This window comes from Pleurodeles waltl, chromosome 3_1, assembly GCF_031143425.1.
Source record: "Pleurodeles waltl isolate 20211129_DDA chromosome 3_1, aPleWal1.hap1.20221129, whole genome shotgun sequence".
Lineage (NCBI taxonomy): Eukaryota > Metazoa > Chordata > Amphibia > Caudata > Salamandridae > Pleurodeles > Pleurodeles waltl.
This window is the reverse complement of record NC_090440.1, coordinates 358,779,641-358,795,040: the sequence shown is the minus strand read 5'-3', so window position 1 is coordinate 358,795,040 and position 15,400 is coordinate 358,779,641. Positions and strand designations below refer to the sequence as shown.

The 15,400-nt window shown below is 43.3% G+C and overlaps 1 protein-coding gene across 1 annotated transcript in view; it reads left to right on the top strand.

Moving 5' to 3' along the window:
- The window catches only part of ATP8B4 (ATPase phospholipid transporting 8B4 (putative)), a 2,552,767-nt gene that overhangs the window by 1,553,465 nt on the left and 983,902 nt on the right, over positions 1-15,400 (top strand). The window contains exon 16 of the mRNA XM_069222521.1: positions 3,516-3,631. Coding sequence (XP_069078622.1) covers positions 3,516-3,631 — 116 coding nt within the window. The remainder of the gene's footprint in view (positions 1-3,515; positions 3,632-15,400) is intronic.

The following is a 15,400-nucleotide window of genomic DNA, read 5'->3' as shown; positions in this document are numbered from 1 at the left end:
ATGGCACCATTCATTCTGAATTTCAGTGATGCTCATTCTGTCGGTGCTAAATTGCAGCAAGAGAAGCATATTTTCTGTCTGTTGGCGAAATTCTGCAGAATCTTGCTGAGTTTTTCTGAAAGAATTCTGCAGAGTGAAACTCCACAAGCTCTGTCCACCCCTACTTTTAAGTTTTATACCTCTTGGTAGTGAAAAACTCTCAAATGTGTTTTTCACTGCTGTGAGGCCTACCCTATCCCATAGGATAACATTAGGAATTTGGATTCTTTATAACATCGAAAAAAGTGTAATGCCTGATTGGGGGAATGTTTGATACCTATGAAATTGTAATGGATAAACTCTCTTTAGCGCAGAACTTCTATTTTTTATTACAATTTTGAAAATACCCCTTTTAGAAAGGCTGGGTCCAAACTGAGATGGCATGGTGGTCAAAAAACAGTTGATTGGGTTGCAGCCGGAGCGATTGCCAGTGGCTGAGATTAATTCTAGCATTCCTTCTGTCATCTTCTTGTTTTTGAATTTGCTGTCTTAAGTGCGCCAGGTATGCCCAGACCTAGGTCCCAGGTTAACTGTGCCACTGGAACCAAGCTATACCTGGCTGAAGAGTCCTTATCATGGCGAAACCAGTCCTAATTTGCTTGTGTTCTCGATCAAGGAGGATTTGGCTTGGCAATTCAGCCTGGACTGTTCCCATGAGGAAAAGCGTCAAGACTGATTTGCATATGGCTGGGTCCAAATCAAGGTGGCATGGTGGGCAAAAACAATAAATTGGGATGCATCCTGAGTAATTACCAGTGGCTCAGATTAATTCAAGCATTCCATCCAACACCTTGTTGTTTTTGCAGTTTTAGAAAGGTGCCACTTTCTTGCCCTTAGCCCTTTTGTGCCTGCAGCCTGTATTTAGTCACATAAGTGGGTGTAGCTGAGAGTCTTTATGAATTCCTCCCAGACAGTCATAATATAGAGAGATTAGGTGTGCCTGAATGGACCATTTGCTGGCAGGATGAGGGGTGGAGCTTAGAACAGCCCCACTTACAACCGAATAAGCTGTTCTCTACCTTCACACAAAGGTCCTAACGGCCCTGTATTTTTAATGCAGCTAGTATGAAGCCGGGGTAGGACAGTCAGGAAATTCCAGGAACTTCAAAGAACCTTTCCAGAGGCTTCTTCCACTTTCCAGAAGAAGAGCATCAGGGTATAAAAATAGGACTTTCAAACCCACTCTTTATTTTACTTCTGGATCTGAGAAAGGACTCTGAGGACTTCCTGCTGCTGTAACCTGCCGTACACTCTGCTAGACTGCTGCTACACCTGGAAAGACTGCTTGGCTGCCTGGACCCTGCCTTGAACTGTCAGAGACAAGCCCTTGCTGTTGAGCCCTGCATCTTCACCCGCACCCACTACCAGAAGTGACTCCAAATGCTAGTTTTCTGGCATGATGTTCAAAGCCACAGGGACATAAAAGGCTCTCACCATCTTGAACTCACACCTGGACCCAGCCTGGGTGAGTCCTGAACCCCTCAGGAGATGTCACACCAATCCTGGTTTCTTGTTTGTGCTCTGAGAAGCAGGAGGAGACCAGGACCTACTTGCTCCCCTATCTCCTGAGGTGCATCACCAGTCAGATTGACTTTACAGCTTCTCCTGCAATGTTCTTCTCTGCATCAGCAAATCCATTTCAGTGGTCATTCGCTAAAGGGTTATCCAACCACATGGAACTGGCTTGAGCTACAGCCATCTGCCTAATGGAGATTTTCGACCTCCATTTCTGTGACTAAGCACAAATGGAGAAATCTTCACTGCGACATTGACCCAAGGCCATTCGATGACAAAGCTCCCATCTCAGGTACCCTCTTCAGCCTTGCCCTGCTGAAATACCTTCTAAGACACTTGTTTTCAGAATTTCTTCCAAATATGAAGGTGACTGATGACTAGGCACAATCCACTTCTTGTATCCGAATAGCGCTCCATAGTGGTCTGCCATATTTTTCGACTTTGACCTGGTCTCATGCAAGTAGAAGTCCGCAGTTGATGCTTTGAACTTTTAGGTGCTAGTTTTTACTAAAAACTTTAAAAATTCATGATGCTGGTTCTGCTGATCGGATTTTTGTTGTTTTACTGTAAGTTTATTAAAATGTACTTATTTTTCTAAATTTGTTTGGGATTTTTCTTTTGTTCTATTTTCACTTTATTACTGTTTGTGTGCTGCACACATTGTTTATACATGTCCTCAGAGTTAAGCGTGACTGCTTTTTGTGTCAAACTACATAGAGTTAGGCACAGGGCACAGGTTAATTTAGTGACTTTTTGTGGTTCAGTGTGCAAGGGACTGTGGTTGTTGCTTGATTAGGACTCACACCGCAGTCAACCAACAACCCAATTTCTCTGGTTACACACATCACTTTAGAACCTTAAATTGCCTTAGCATTGCTTTCCCCATAACTGTCTATCCTAGAGGAATAAGTTTCCCATATATTTCTACAGAGACTAACAACTGAACTGAACTGGAAAGGACTGCTTCATTCTCCCAATCGTTCTCTGTGTTTTATGGAGCATTGGCCTAAGATGAAAATCGGTTGGTAGTGACTTTCAGTTAGTGGATTTGGTACACGATTGGTAAACATACGTGGAAGCTAGCTGTCCAGCACTGTGTTCTTGCGAGAATGCTGTTAGCTGATGCTGCCTCCACTGTGGCCTCCCTGGCCTCGCAGTGGTGCCTCAGTGACAGTGCAACAACAACCTTGCTCTGACCTTGGTCAGATCCCGACCCTGCACCTGGTCACTGTGCCCCACCTCCGCTGACCCAACTATCAGTAGTACAAGGTGTATATTTTCTCACGTTTATAGGCACAAGGGGCCTAGTTCCGTTCGGTTACCTAGAATAATCCACGTACATTCTTTTGGGATTACTTTTTATGGTGGGTCATGAGCAGTTGTGCCTGTTTCAGTATGGTGTACTAATGTCTGTGACACTATTCTTGTGTTATTAAAGGACACCATTGTCTGGCACATCTTTTAGATAGCTGTTTATTATGAGGTTTTTAACTGCTTATTCAATGACGTGTGGTAAGGATTGTGACAAGGAATATGTTTGAGGTAGCAGTAATACGATTATCAACTCGTGCTCTTTATTTTGAGTATTTTATGGTGGGTGACTGCACTGCTCTTTACTCAATTAAAAGCCGTCAAAATGAACGAGTTACAAGGAAAGTAACAAATTAAGGTTAATCTAACTTTTAAATATAGAATACCCTCTTCTTTGGAGATGGGTTTTCTGAAGACATGTATATAAGAGCGATTGAACCCATTCGTTAGGTGGGCTTTATGTAATTTAATATGCAGAATATACTTTGATTACTTTTTAATAAAACGGGCAGTTTTCTAGGAATCGGCCCTGTCTCTGTACAAATGTGGTAGAATACTGGATGAATGCTTCCTCTCAAATGTAGATGTTTCATGGAGGCATTGCTTGAAATATTGTCATTCTGATATTTTCTTTTGTTTCCATATTTCAGTTCGCAATCCCCAAGGACAGATAAAACTCTACACCAAAGGCGCTGACACAATTTTGTTTGAGAGGCTTCATCATTCCAATGAAGCAGTGATGTCATTGACTTCGGACCATCTACATGTAAGAGTTGCTCTGTTCATTACAGAACTATCGGGTCATCATTTATTATGGAATTTTTATTTTTGATAAACGTGTAGCAATAATTGCTGGCAGTTCACTTGTAAGTTCAGTATAAGCACAATTTTGTACAAGGTCTACGTGCCTGTCAGCTTAACTAAATGTATTATCCATTCCGCGTAAGATACCAACAACAGTGAACCGCTGAGTGGTTAATAGGTGCAATCAGTGTCTGCAATGGGTTCCATGACTGTCGTGGGGTGGTACATCTCATGAAGGTAGACCCCATGATTTCGTGGGACACTAATATCGAGAGACAAAATATGAGAAATTCAAGTATGTATAAATTTTTTATGCCTAACTCCACATTGAAGAACCTTTAAGATATATGGCATCAAGGTATATAGATGTGAAGTTAAAAAGTGTAAATCTATACTTCTCCCTGTGCACTGTTCTTTTGATATTTTATCACTCATTATTTTGCCAATGATATTAGTCTTCCACAATATTTTTGTACTCATTATTTAGCAGTACAATTGCGTGGGTTGGAGTTGGTTATAAGGTCGTATACTATTAGTATGTCTGGTCTTCACAAATGGTGTGGGGCTGTCATCACTGTGTGTTCAGCCTTCACCTATCTTTTTATCTTCCTCAGCCACTTTCCTCTATCTAGTACTCCCAAAGACCTCCAGGACATTTTGCAGCAAGTAGGGCCAAATCTGCATGTCCATTTCAACTTTTGAGGCCTTGCGATTAACCCAGTAAACCATGTAGACGGAGACTAAACTATCTCTAAATTTATAAACATTGAGAGCATGACCGTCACTCCTTCCCAGTATGTGTGGAGAATCTGGAATCTCAAAGCCAGAGGAAACAACGTGAGAATCAGTCTGCTTGCACCAGAGGCTCTCACTGTTGAGTCTAGCAAATATCCAATCCCGTTTCTTCATGGTCAGGTAGGTCACTCTAATCCAATGTCTGTTATATTCCTGCCCAATGGCTGTCTCCCACTTAACCTTTACCTACTAAAGTCTGGGACCCTAGATTTCAGAATTGTCTGGTAGAAGATTATTGTCATCCACAACCTAAGATATGCATGGTGAGAATCTGCAAGACTTTGTGTGTCTCTATCTGATGCCTCCTTCTTCCACACCTTCGTTTCTCACTACACACTGGAATACTAGAAACTAAGGGCCAGATGTAGCAAAGGGTTTTTCCCATTCTGTGTCAATGGGAAAATGTGTTCGTACATATGGCCCTAACTTTCTCTCTAGTTTCCTCAAACATGCGTGCTAAATTCACTACATAAAGGTCCCCTAACCCCATCAGTCTGCCTCTCACCATATATCAATATTTATCTTATGTGATAATCCTATTAAACTCTGGAAGGCACCACAGGGTAAGCTTCGTCACATATGCTTTTTGCATTTTGAATGCTTCCAGCAGTGTCATTCTCCCCTAATCAATAGTGATATGGGACATGTCCTAACCCTGCCCAAAAATGTCTTCTGCAAGCAGGATAGGTACAAGCCCCTCCTTTAGGGAGCAAGATTCGCCATCACCCCTGGTGTTACCCATCTCGGCTACTGCAGTTGTGGCACCATATGTTATATTTGCTAATCAGCATGCATCTTTGTAAGTGCTACCCTATGTCTACCCATGTCTCATATCGGATTTAACAGCAATGTCCCCAACTCCCTAGAGAAGCTACGATAGTTATTTTGTAATATGGAGTGTCTGCCAGGCAAGGGTTTTGACATTGGCCACCTACTCTTACAAACCATGGGGGGTTTCTCTCTCATTCTTGGGTGGCCCTATTGAGTGGGTTGTATATTGTTTTACAAGCTTTTTTGAAAGTGTGCTGAGGCCTTCTAACCAGGCCCCAGCACCAGTGTTCTTTCCCTAACCTGTACTTTTGTTTCCACAATTGCCACACCCTGGCATCCAGGTAAGTCCCTTGTAACTGGTACCCCTGGTACCAAGGGCTCTGATACCAGGGAAGGTCTCTAAGGGCTGCAGCATGTCTTATGCCACCCTGGGGACCCCTCACTCAGCACAGACACACTGATTGCCAGATTGTGTGTGCTGGTGGGGATAAAATGACTAAGTCGACATGGCACTCCCCTCAGGGTGCCATGCCAACCTCACACTGCCTATAGGTATAGATTAGTCCACAGGGTCCAGCGACCTCTGAAGCCTCAGAGGACTACCCTGCATCTAAAAGGACCAAGAACTCCTGAGGACAGCGGCTCTGCTCCAAGAAAGAAGCATCTTTGCAACAAAGAAGCAACTTTGAAAGAACACACGTTTCCCGCCGGAAGCGTAAGACTTTGCACTCTGAACCCGACGCCCCCGGCTCGACTTGTGGAGAACAAACACTACAGGGAGGACTCCCCAGTGACTGCGAGCCCGTGAGTAGCCAGAGTTGACCCCCCTGAGCCCCCACAGCGACGCCTGCAGAGGGAATCCAGAGGCTCCCCCTGACCGCGACTGCCTGCTTCAAAGACCCGACGCCTGGTAAGGACACTGCACCCGCAGCCCCCAGGACCTGAAGGATCCGACCTCCAGCGCAGGAGCGACCCCCAGGTGGCCCTCTCCCTTGCCCAGGTGTTGGCTACCCCGAGGAGCCCCCCCCCTTGCCCGCCTGCATCGCTGAAGAGACCCCTAGGTCTCCCATTGGATTACATTGCAAACCGACGCCTGTTTGCACACTGCACCTGGCTGCCCCCGTGCCGCTGAGGGAGTACTTTTTGTGCTGACTTGTGTCCCCCCCGGTGCCCTACAAAACACCCCTGGTCTGCCCTCCGAAGACGCGGGTACTTACCTGCTGGCAGACTAGAACCGGGGCACCCCCTTTTCCATTGAAGCCTATGCGTTTTGGGCACCACTTTGACCCCTGCACCTGACCGGCCCTGAGCTGCTGGTGTGGTAACTTTGTGGTTGCCCTGAACCCCTAATGGTGGGCTACCTTGGACTCAACTTTGAACCCTGTAGGTGGTTTACTTACCTGCAAAACTAACACACACTTACCTCCCCGAGGAACTGTTGAAAATTGCACTGGTCCAGTTTTAAATTTGCTTATTGCCATTTGTGTGAAAACTGTGTATGCTATTTTGCTAATTCAAAGTTCCTAAAGTTCCTAAGTGAAGTACCTTTCATTTAAAGTATCTTTTGTAAATCTTGAACCTGTGGTTCTTAAAATAAACTAAGAAAATATATTTTTCTATATAAAAACCTATCGGCCTGGAATTGTCTTTGAGTGTGTGTTCCCCATTTATTGCCTGTGTGTGTACAACAAATGCTTAACACTACCCTCTGATAAGCCTACTGCTTGACCACACTACCACAAAATAGAGCATTAGAATTATCTCTTTTTGCCACTATCTTACCTCTAAGGGGAACCCTTGGACTCTGTGCATGCTATTTCTTACTTTGAAATAGTACATACAGAGCCAACTTCCTACAACTATGAAACATTATAACAAAGCCAGTAGGCCCGGCCTACATTTGTGAAAACCATGGGGCAATAGGATAGATTGTTAATACACTGTGCAAAAGGCTGTAGGCAGGTGTTGCATGAAATTACACACATTAATGTAGAAGAAAAGGGTCTTGGTGTTTGTGATCTACCCAAACAAACTGTGGGAATAGAAGATATGCACTACAATAAGCCTTATTAGGCTCTCCTAGGAGAAATAGTATTTTGCTTTGCCAACTGTAATTGTGCACACATTTTTAGTTTTATGACTGTATGCCAGCTGGTTGCCTGGTGAAACTTTATACTTTGTACAATGGGCTTAAGTTGGTTATGGCCACAAGTTATGATAAAGGAAGGAGACCTGACAAATTGATTGCTAAGTGAGAAAAACAAATATTAAAGTCAGTAGGCATTAAAGGGTGGATTGTTATTACATACATGTATATATAAATTGCACTTTGAGAATCCTTATTAAGCCTTGTTAGGACAGATACTATTTTGCTTTGCCAACCCTCATTTTTATACATTTGTGATCTTATGACTTTATGCCCCATAGTGGTCTTGCGGGAAAGCTTATGCTCAGTACAGTAGGCCTTTTTTTGTTATGATGGCAAGCGAATATTTACAGCTATAGGATGATTGGCCTGCAGGGAAATGTTATTCCCGATACCATAGGTCTGGCCAGTTTATTATGTAAAGTTATTATGACTTCAGTAAGCCTTCCTTATTTATTGTGAAAAGCATATGGTAAAGCCAGTAAACCTCTAACAGTGGATTTTGGTCACATTATTTTACAAGTCATAGAAAGGTATTTAGTTGCATGTAATCTCACTGATTACCATCGTAGGCGGGGTAATTTCAGTGTGAAAATTGCTGTTAGGCCCTTTTGAGAGGGGCTGTATATTTTTTGTCACATGTAATTGTGTACATATTTTTATTTTAGAAAAGTATGCCTGATTGTTGCTAGGCTCTGCCTACTTACATTGACATGGGTTATATATAGTGTGGAGCCATTGGTAAAGGGTAGAAGCCTTATCAGTTCACTGGGAAAAGTTAACTCAGTTTCTTTAGGTGTGATCTGTTTACAATGAAATGTTATCACAAAGCAAGAAGGCCATGTGGGCCTTACAATTTTTTTTTTTTTTACCCTCATATGTCTTCCCAATTTCCCTCACATGACCAATAGGGGGAGAAGGGGGAGGTGGGGCAGCAAAGGTCATCACCCAACTGCACTCCTCTGACCCCTAACCACGTCACCCCTGTCCGGGACAAACCTTCCATCCAAAACTCTAGTGCGGAAAGCAGAGGTAAGGATATAATCATAGGATCACCTCCTATCTATTTATTCCTCCCCACTTCCCAACCATTGCTTCAGCTGATTCCAAAATCTGATCCTCTTACAAACTTTATAACAGTCAAACTTATAATAGGAAATTAAAGAATTTTTCCTTTCAATAAAGGTAGGGGGGACAGGGCTGATCCATTTTCTACAAATCTCCCTTCTCGCCACCAGCATCATATAAAACAACAGTTTAGCTCCATCTCTACCCATCTTCTGTGTCTCATATGAGCAGCCAAACATCACAATCGAAGGTCTTAACTTTGGGCTTGAGGGAAGAATGTAATTAACTGCATCCCCCACCTCTTGCCAAAACGTACGAAGTAAAGGGCAATCAAAAAACATATGTAAGTCATCAGCTGATGCAGAACCACACTTCTTACACCTCACCACGTTATCTTGTCTCAGCCTGGACAATATTTTGGGAGTCCAGAAGGCTCAGTGGATAGAGAATAGATGATTTCTCCTTAACATAGCCGGTTTAACCGTGTTATACAGAAGTGTAGTAGATACTTGCCAAAGGTCTTTAAGCTGTACCTCCGGCAAGCACTCCCTCCAATTTTCTTCCGGAAGGTTAAATTCCCCATCCACAATATCCAACATCAGCCAATACCATTTCGCCACTTCCTTCTTCATCGAGGTATCCAGCTACATCTGGTCCATCAGTACATTAGTACTTCCCACTTCTTCTGCTACATTCCCAGCCCAGGACTTCATCTGAAGATATTTGAACTTAGACAGCCCTCCTCCTACCTCAATGTTAAGATTATCAAAGTCTCAAAGTTCACCTTTATAACAGAGATGTTTCCATTGCAACAAACCTGCCTCTTTCAGGGGAATAGCCAGGGCGTCTTTAGTCCACTCCGGGGATCCAGGAGTGTCCCAAATTGGCCCATATTCATTATAATATGACAACTTCATAATCTTCCTCACCTCATACAACAACACTGCCCAATCATATAATATCTTACATCGAATTTGTTTGAAGAACTTCGGATCTCCAAACTTTTACAAAAAACTTCTCTGAGCCTCCTGGCCTTCCATCATAACAGTTAACACCTGCCCCAGTTCAGACCGATGACATGCAACAAAACTCAGTCTTACATTTTTTAACAAGTATGCCCATGCATAGTACTGAATATCAGGAGCTGCCAGCACACCTTTTTCTCTCTTTCTCCTGAGCTTTTTCCATGATATACGAACACCTTTTGATGCCCAAATAAAACTACTGATTTTCCCCTGCAACTTCTTTAAAGCAACCTTGTTAAACATTAATGGCAATGGATTAAAAATGAAAGTTAATTTAGGGACTATCACCATTTTTACCACATTAACCCGACCTATTATAGTTAGTGGAAGATTTAGCCATTTCCTCAGTAAAAGGTCCACCTCTCTCATGACCTGAGCAAGGTTTATTTCTGCCATTTTACACAAATCCTGTGTTACCGTAATTCCCAAATATTTGACTTATTTTTTTACATTTACTACCTCATCATTTAGTTCCATGTTCCATGCCATAATTTCAGTCTTTTGGCTGTTAACCGCATAGCTAGAGATCCCCCCAAAATCCTCTGTTAACACTTGTAGAACCGGATTAGCCTGGCTTAGGTTCGCTGTAAAAATCATTAGATCATCTGCATATAAAGAGACCTTCTTAACCAGGTCTCCACACCGGAAAGGCGATGTTCTCCTATCTCTCCTAATTCTACTGGCTAATGGTTCAATATAAAGATCAAATAATAGAGGGGATAATGGACACCCCTGTCTCGTCCCTCTTTCTATCTTTACTAAAGGAGTAAGTGTACCGTTAACCAATATTCTTGCGATTGGGTCCTGATAGATTTTCTTCAATATTCAAATAAATTGGCCTCCGATTTTATATGATTCACAGACCTTCATCAAATAACTCCAATTAACCCTATCAAATGCTTTTGTTGCATCCACCATTACCACCACCAAAGGCATATGCAATGAAGTAGCTAAATCAATCGACCCTATCAATCCCTGTGTCAAATCCTGCATATGCCTACCTTTCAGAAACCATCTCTGGTCTATGTGTATGAGTTTCCCCATCACCGTCGCCAATCTATCAGCCAGGAGTTTAGCAAAGATTTTATAGTCACAATTTAACAGTGAGATTGGGCGATATGAATCACACTTGCTAGGGTCCTTACCGGGCTTTACAATTAGCGTAATAATCGCCTCTTTCCAAGATGGAGGAAAATTCTCATCTCCCCCCATAATCTTGTCACATAATTGCTTTAGGATTTTTAAAATGCTGCTACCCAGAGCTCGATAAACCTCCATCGGTAACCCATCTGGTCATTCTGCCTTCCCCAATTTACCAGCTGAGATGACCCTTTCTACCTCACTAAGCCGTACCGGTTCATTAACCAATCTTCTCTCCTCTTCATCCAGTCGGTAACTCTAATTCCACAAGCCACTCCATCAATTTCTCCTCCGACGTCTTCAAATCTTCCATATATAAATCCTTAAAGAAATTTAAAAAACCCTCTTCCACCTGCTCAGCATCTTTACTAATCTAACCTGAGTTCTCATCCTGAATTTCTGTCACCCGATTCCTGACCCTATCTGATTTTATCTTCCAGACCAACAATTTACTACTGTTCTCACTATACTCGAAATGCATCCCGCTATTAGCTTCACATCTCAATCTAACCATGCGATCCAAAAGAGCTGCCAACTCCAAGCTAGCTGTCTGACGTTGCTTAACAAAGTTGCCCAACTCCTCACCCTGCTCCTTAATTAACATTCCCTGCTCACATTGTTGTATTTGAGTCTCCAACCTACTTATTTCTTCCTTTTATAATTTCCTTCTTTATGCAGCAATCCTAATCCGACAACCCCTCAAGAACGCCTTAAATGTATCCCAAACTTTCGCCAAAGGAGCTGAACCCAAGTTTATCCTAAAATATTCCGCCCGCAGTTCAGTAACCACCTCATCCTCCAGAAGCAAGGTTCTATCTAGAGTCCACCTATGTTCCCTCCTTTTTGTTGGCAACCTAACAACTAAACTAACCGCCGAGTGATCTTATAAATGGGCCCCAATATGTATAACTGATTCAACCAAGTCCCTCAAACCCACATCCAACAGAAAATAGTCAATTCTGGAATGATGCCGATACTTCTTATTATAATAAGAATAACCTCTCTCTGACACCTTTTTATCCCTTCAAACATCATACAACCCCCATTGGGACATCATTACCCGAATCTGACCCTGCATTTTCTCGTTTACTTTGGACCTACTACCCGCTGATCTATCTAGTTCGTAATTCAAAACAACATTAAAATCACCTGCCCATATAACTGGATCTAAATATTGTAAAAGAGAATCTGTGAGTTCCCTTAAAGGCCCAACATCATCCCTGTTAGGACCGTAATATCCTACCAAGGTAAAGCGATATTCAAAAGCAGACAGCTTCCCCACCACCCACCTCCCTGAGTTATCTATGGGGCCTTCCAGAAAAGTAATACTAACATGTTTCTTAATTAGAACAGCCACTCCTTTACTGCCACTCAAACAATTTGAGCTGGCTATCTGCTGGACCCACCTGCATGTCTTAAAAACTTCAAAACATTCCTCCCTGGAAAGATGAGTTTCTTGTAAAATCAAGACCTCGAATGGAACATCTCTCAAATATTGCACCTTTTCTGCCTACTCTTTACCCTGAGACCATTTACATTCCAGGACAGGAGTCTCAAGTTCTTCATTGCCATTTTCCAACATCCAAACCGCCTACCTTCTTCCACCCCACCCCCTCATCCCTCTTCCACCCCCCAGGTCCACCTTCCACATTGAGGATATTTTTATCCCATAATATGCTCCCCACCCAGTGCTCACCATTACCACCCTTCCCTCCCTTTCCCCCCAAACTACTTACACCAAAAATAATATTTTTTACCAGCATTACACACCCCACCCTGGGCCCCCCTCCGCCCACCTCCTGCACCCCACCCAGTCCCCCTCCTCCCTTGGGAACCCGCCAACCATTGACCTGACTCTAGGTCAGAGGGGGATCACCGCTCTTGAGTTAGGACCTCACCCACAATACCTCCCTACTGGGAGAACATTCCAATCTTAGGTTAGACCTGCCTCATTCCTGCCCTCTTTCTCAATATTCACAATCAACTCGTCCACCTCCTTCCAATCCGTAAAATTACACATCTTATTATTTACCATAACTTTTAGAGACGCAGGAAATCTCAACTGAGCAGTAGCCCCCAGTTTTCTCAGAGTATCTATTCTTTTTTCCAACTCCCACTGTTTATTCAAAGTCACAGCCGCAAGGTCTGACCTGATTTCAAAAGGGGATCCGTTAACCATCAAAGATTTCTTTTTTAGCGCCTGGGTGAGAATATGTTCCTTCAAGGAGTATGTCTGAAAGTAAACTAAGATTTTCCTTGGTCTAACCCTGTTGGAAGGCATTTTAGCCAGAACCCGGTGAATGTCTTTAGCAATATCTTCCTCTGATATTTCCACATTCACCTCTTGCTTTATCAGACGCGCCATAAATCCTTTTAAGTCACCTTCTTCCAGCCCCTCCGGGACCCTAAGAAACCTCAAATTATTCCTCCTCAAATTATTTTTTAGGGATTCCATTTTAGCCATCACCCCTGTTTCTCCTTCTTTTAAATATCTTTCCTGCTCCTTATTTTCTTCTACCACCACTCTTAACTCCCCCACGTCCTCCTACAAAGCGGCAGTACGCCCTGCCAGATCATCAATTTTCTTCCCCAGATCTTCACAGAGACCCATTATCTCCACCTGATTGGCATTAGATGTCTCAAAGCCATTCTTCAGTTCCATAGTTAATGCTTTTAACATATTCGCAATTGATTGCCCATGATCCTCTCCGACGGGTTGGGAAACCTGCACCCCATTCACTTCTGTTTGCCTCTCTATAGAATGCACAGGAGGCGGATGCTATAACCCACTTCCCCCATCCACCCGGGGGTATGAGCCTCTGCCCTCTGGCCTAGCTGCACCCTCTAATCTGTCCATATTGTCCAACTCTTGCGAATTCGCCCCTCCGGCTAACACACTGGGAGCGCCTGGCAATAATCGAAAATAAGACCTAATTGAAGGGGTGACACGAGCTTTCCTGTATCTCAGCCACCAACACTCTTCGCATCCAGTTGCCTCCAAACAGAACCATTATCTTGAACTGCTTTATTTTTCACAAAAGAAGATTTCTGAGGCGAGGAGACCAGACTTTCAATTTCAACTTTTTTCTTACTTTTCTTAGCGCCACGTAGGGAATACACTACTTGACCAGCACAGTTTCTAAATGCCATCTTCCCCCCTTCTTTCCCCAAACCCACCTCCCCCTTCACCCTATCCACCATAAGTTCTAATAAAGTTTCTACAACATTTGTAGCATTAGCCTGAAAAAAACCTTCCAATCTTGGTGCTTTCCTACCAAACTCAATAGTCCCCAAGTCCTCGGCCTGCTGAATAATCCTGAAGCACTTCTTCTTCTTGCTTCCACCAATATCCACACTTGTGCTGGCTCTATCTTGATTCCCCCAGAGAGAAACTAGAGCCACTGCCTCTCTGACCCATTTGAGCTTCAGAGAGGCACTCAGCAATGGAGCTCCGTGCTCCCATGAGTGCTGTCTCCCCGCCAGCTCCTTCGTCCTTTGCTTCCCCGCCGAGATAGAAAAAGCGGGAAGAAAAAAGATAACCGAAAACAGATCCCTTTAATTGTGCTTCTCTCACGCTTCCCGAACCCTGCAAACCCTCGGTAAGGGATTATGTTAACCACACATTATCTCTCCAGGAGCGGTGTCCCCCGCGACCGGCTCCTCAGATGGCCGCCATGTTCCCGGCCACGCCCCCTGTTGTGGGCCTTACTAATTGTTTAAGGTATGTGTTAGACTGCAGGCAGGTTTTTTGTTACATCGAATCTCACAGATTACTGTAGTAGGCAAGGGTTATGATCTTGGTGACCCACCTGAACAAAGCATAGGGATAGACAAGTTTCAATTAGTAGGGATTTTGTACTTGTTTGACAACTGTATTTTGTACATATGGTTTATGGCAGCCAGACATATTGATTATAAAAAGCTTTAGTTAAAGTCAATAGACATGTAAGGGGTGTTCTCTGTATTAAAGCCTACATGCATTTCGTTACATGGACTTTCACAGATTAATATAGTAGGTGTAAGAAAACCGTGTTGATAGTTGAGGTGCATTCAAGCCCCACTCAAACAACAACCCCAATCCTCGTCAGGTTGAGCCACAAAAGTAACAAAATTAACCTAAGCTTAACTGTCTGGTAGCTTGGTACAAAGCAGTAAGGCTTAACCTACAGGCAAAGTGTAAGTATATGTGAAGCACACAAACAACAACAAAGTGAAAACACCAGAAGAAAAATCCCAAAGCAATGTAGAAAAATAGAATACATTTCAATAAATAACATTATATCAGAATGACAAAAATCCAATCAGAAGGGAAAATATTCAGTTTTAAGTAGTTATAGTGCATAAAGCACAAAGCACAACTCCCAATCATCTGGTTGTGCTATACTGGGGGAAAATCACAAGGGGCCAGGTTAGTCCCACTGAAAAAGTTACCTTCTAAAAATCTGGGCCAAAGAGTTCTGTTTGTGGTGCGAGGAGCAGAGAGAGTGTCACTGGTGGTCATTGCTGTAGTGCGAAAATCAGGCCTGGTGTCACGGATAGTCATTGCTGTTGTGCGAAGCTCCAGTCACGCATTGCAGGCAGACTTTGCTGGTGGTGGCTGTAGCACAAAGAGATGGGTTCACCAGAGGTTTGCATTGGTGGTCATTGAAGGCAGCAGTGTCAATGCACAAACTAGCTCATTCACAGTCACAAAGAGCCCAAAACCTTGGGTTTTCGCCTTCTTTCACAGGAGGAGCTCAATTGATGGCAGTCAAGGACCTCTTGGGAATCTGGAACACACTCCAGC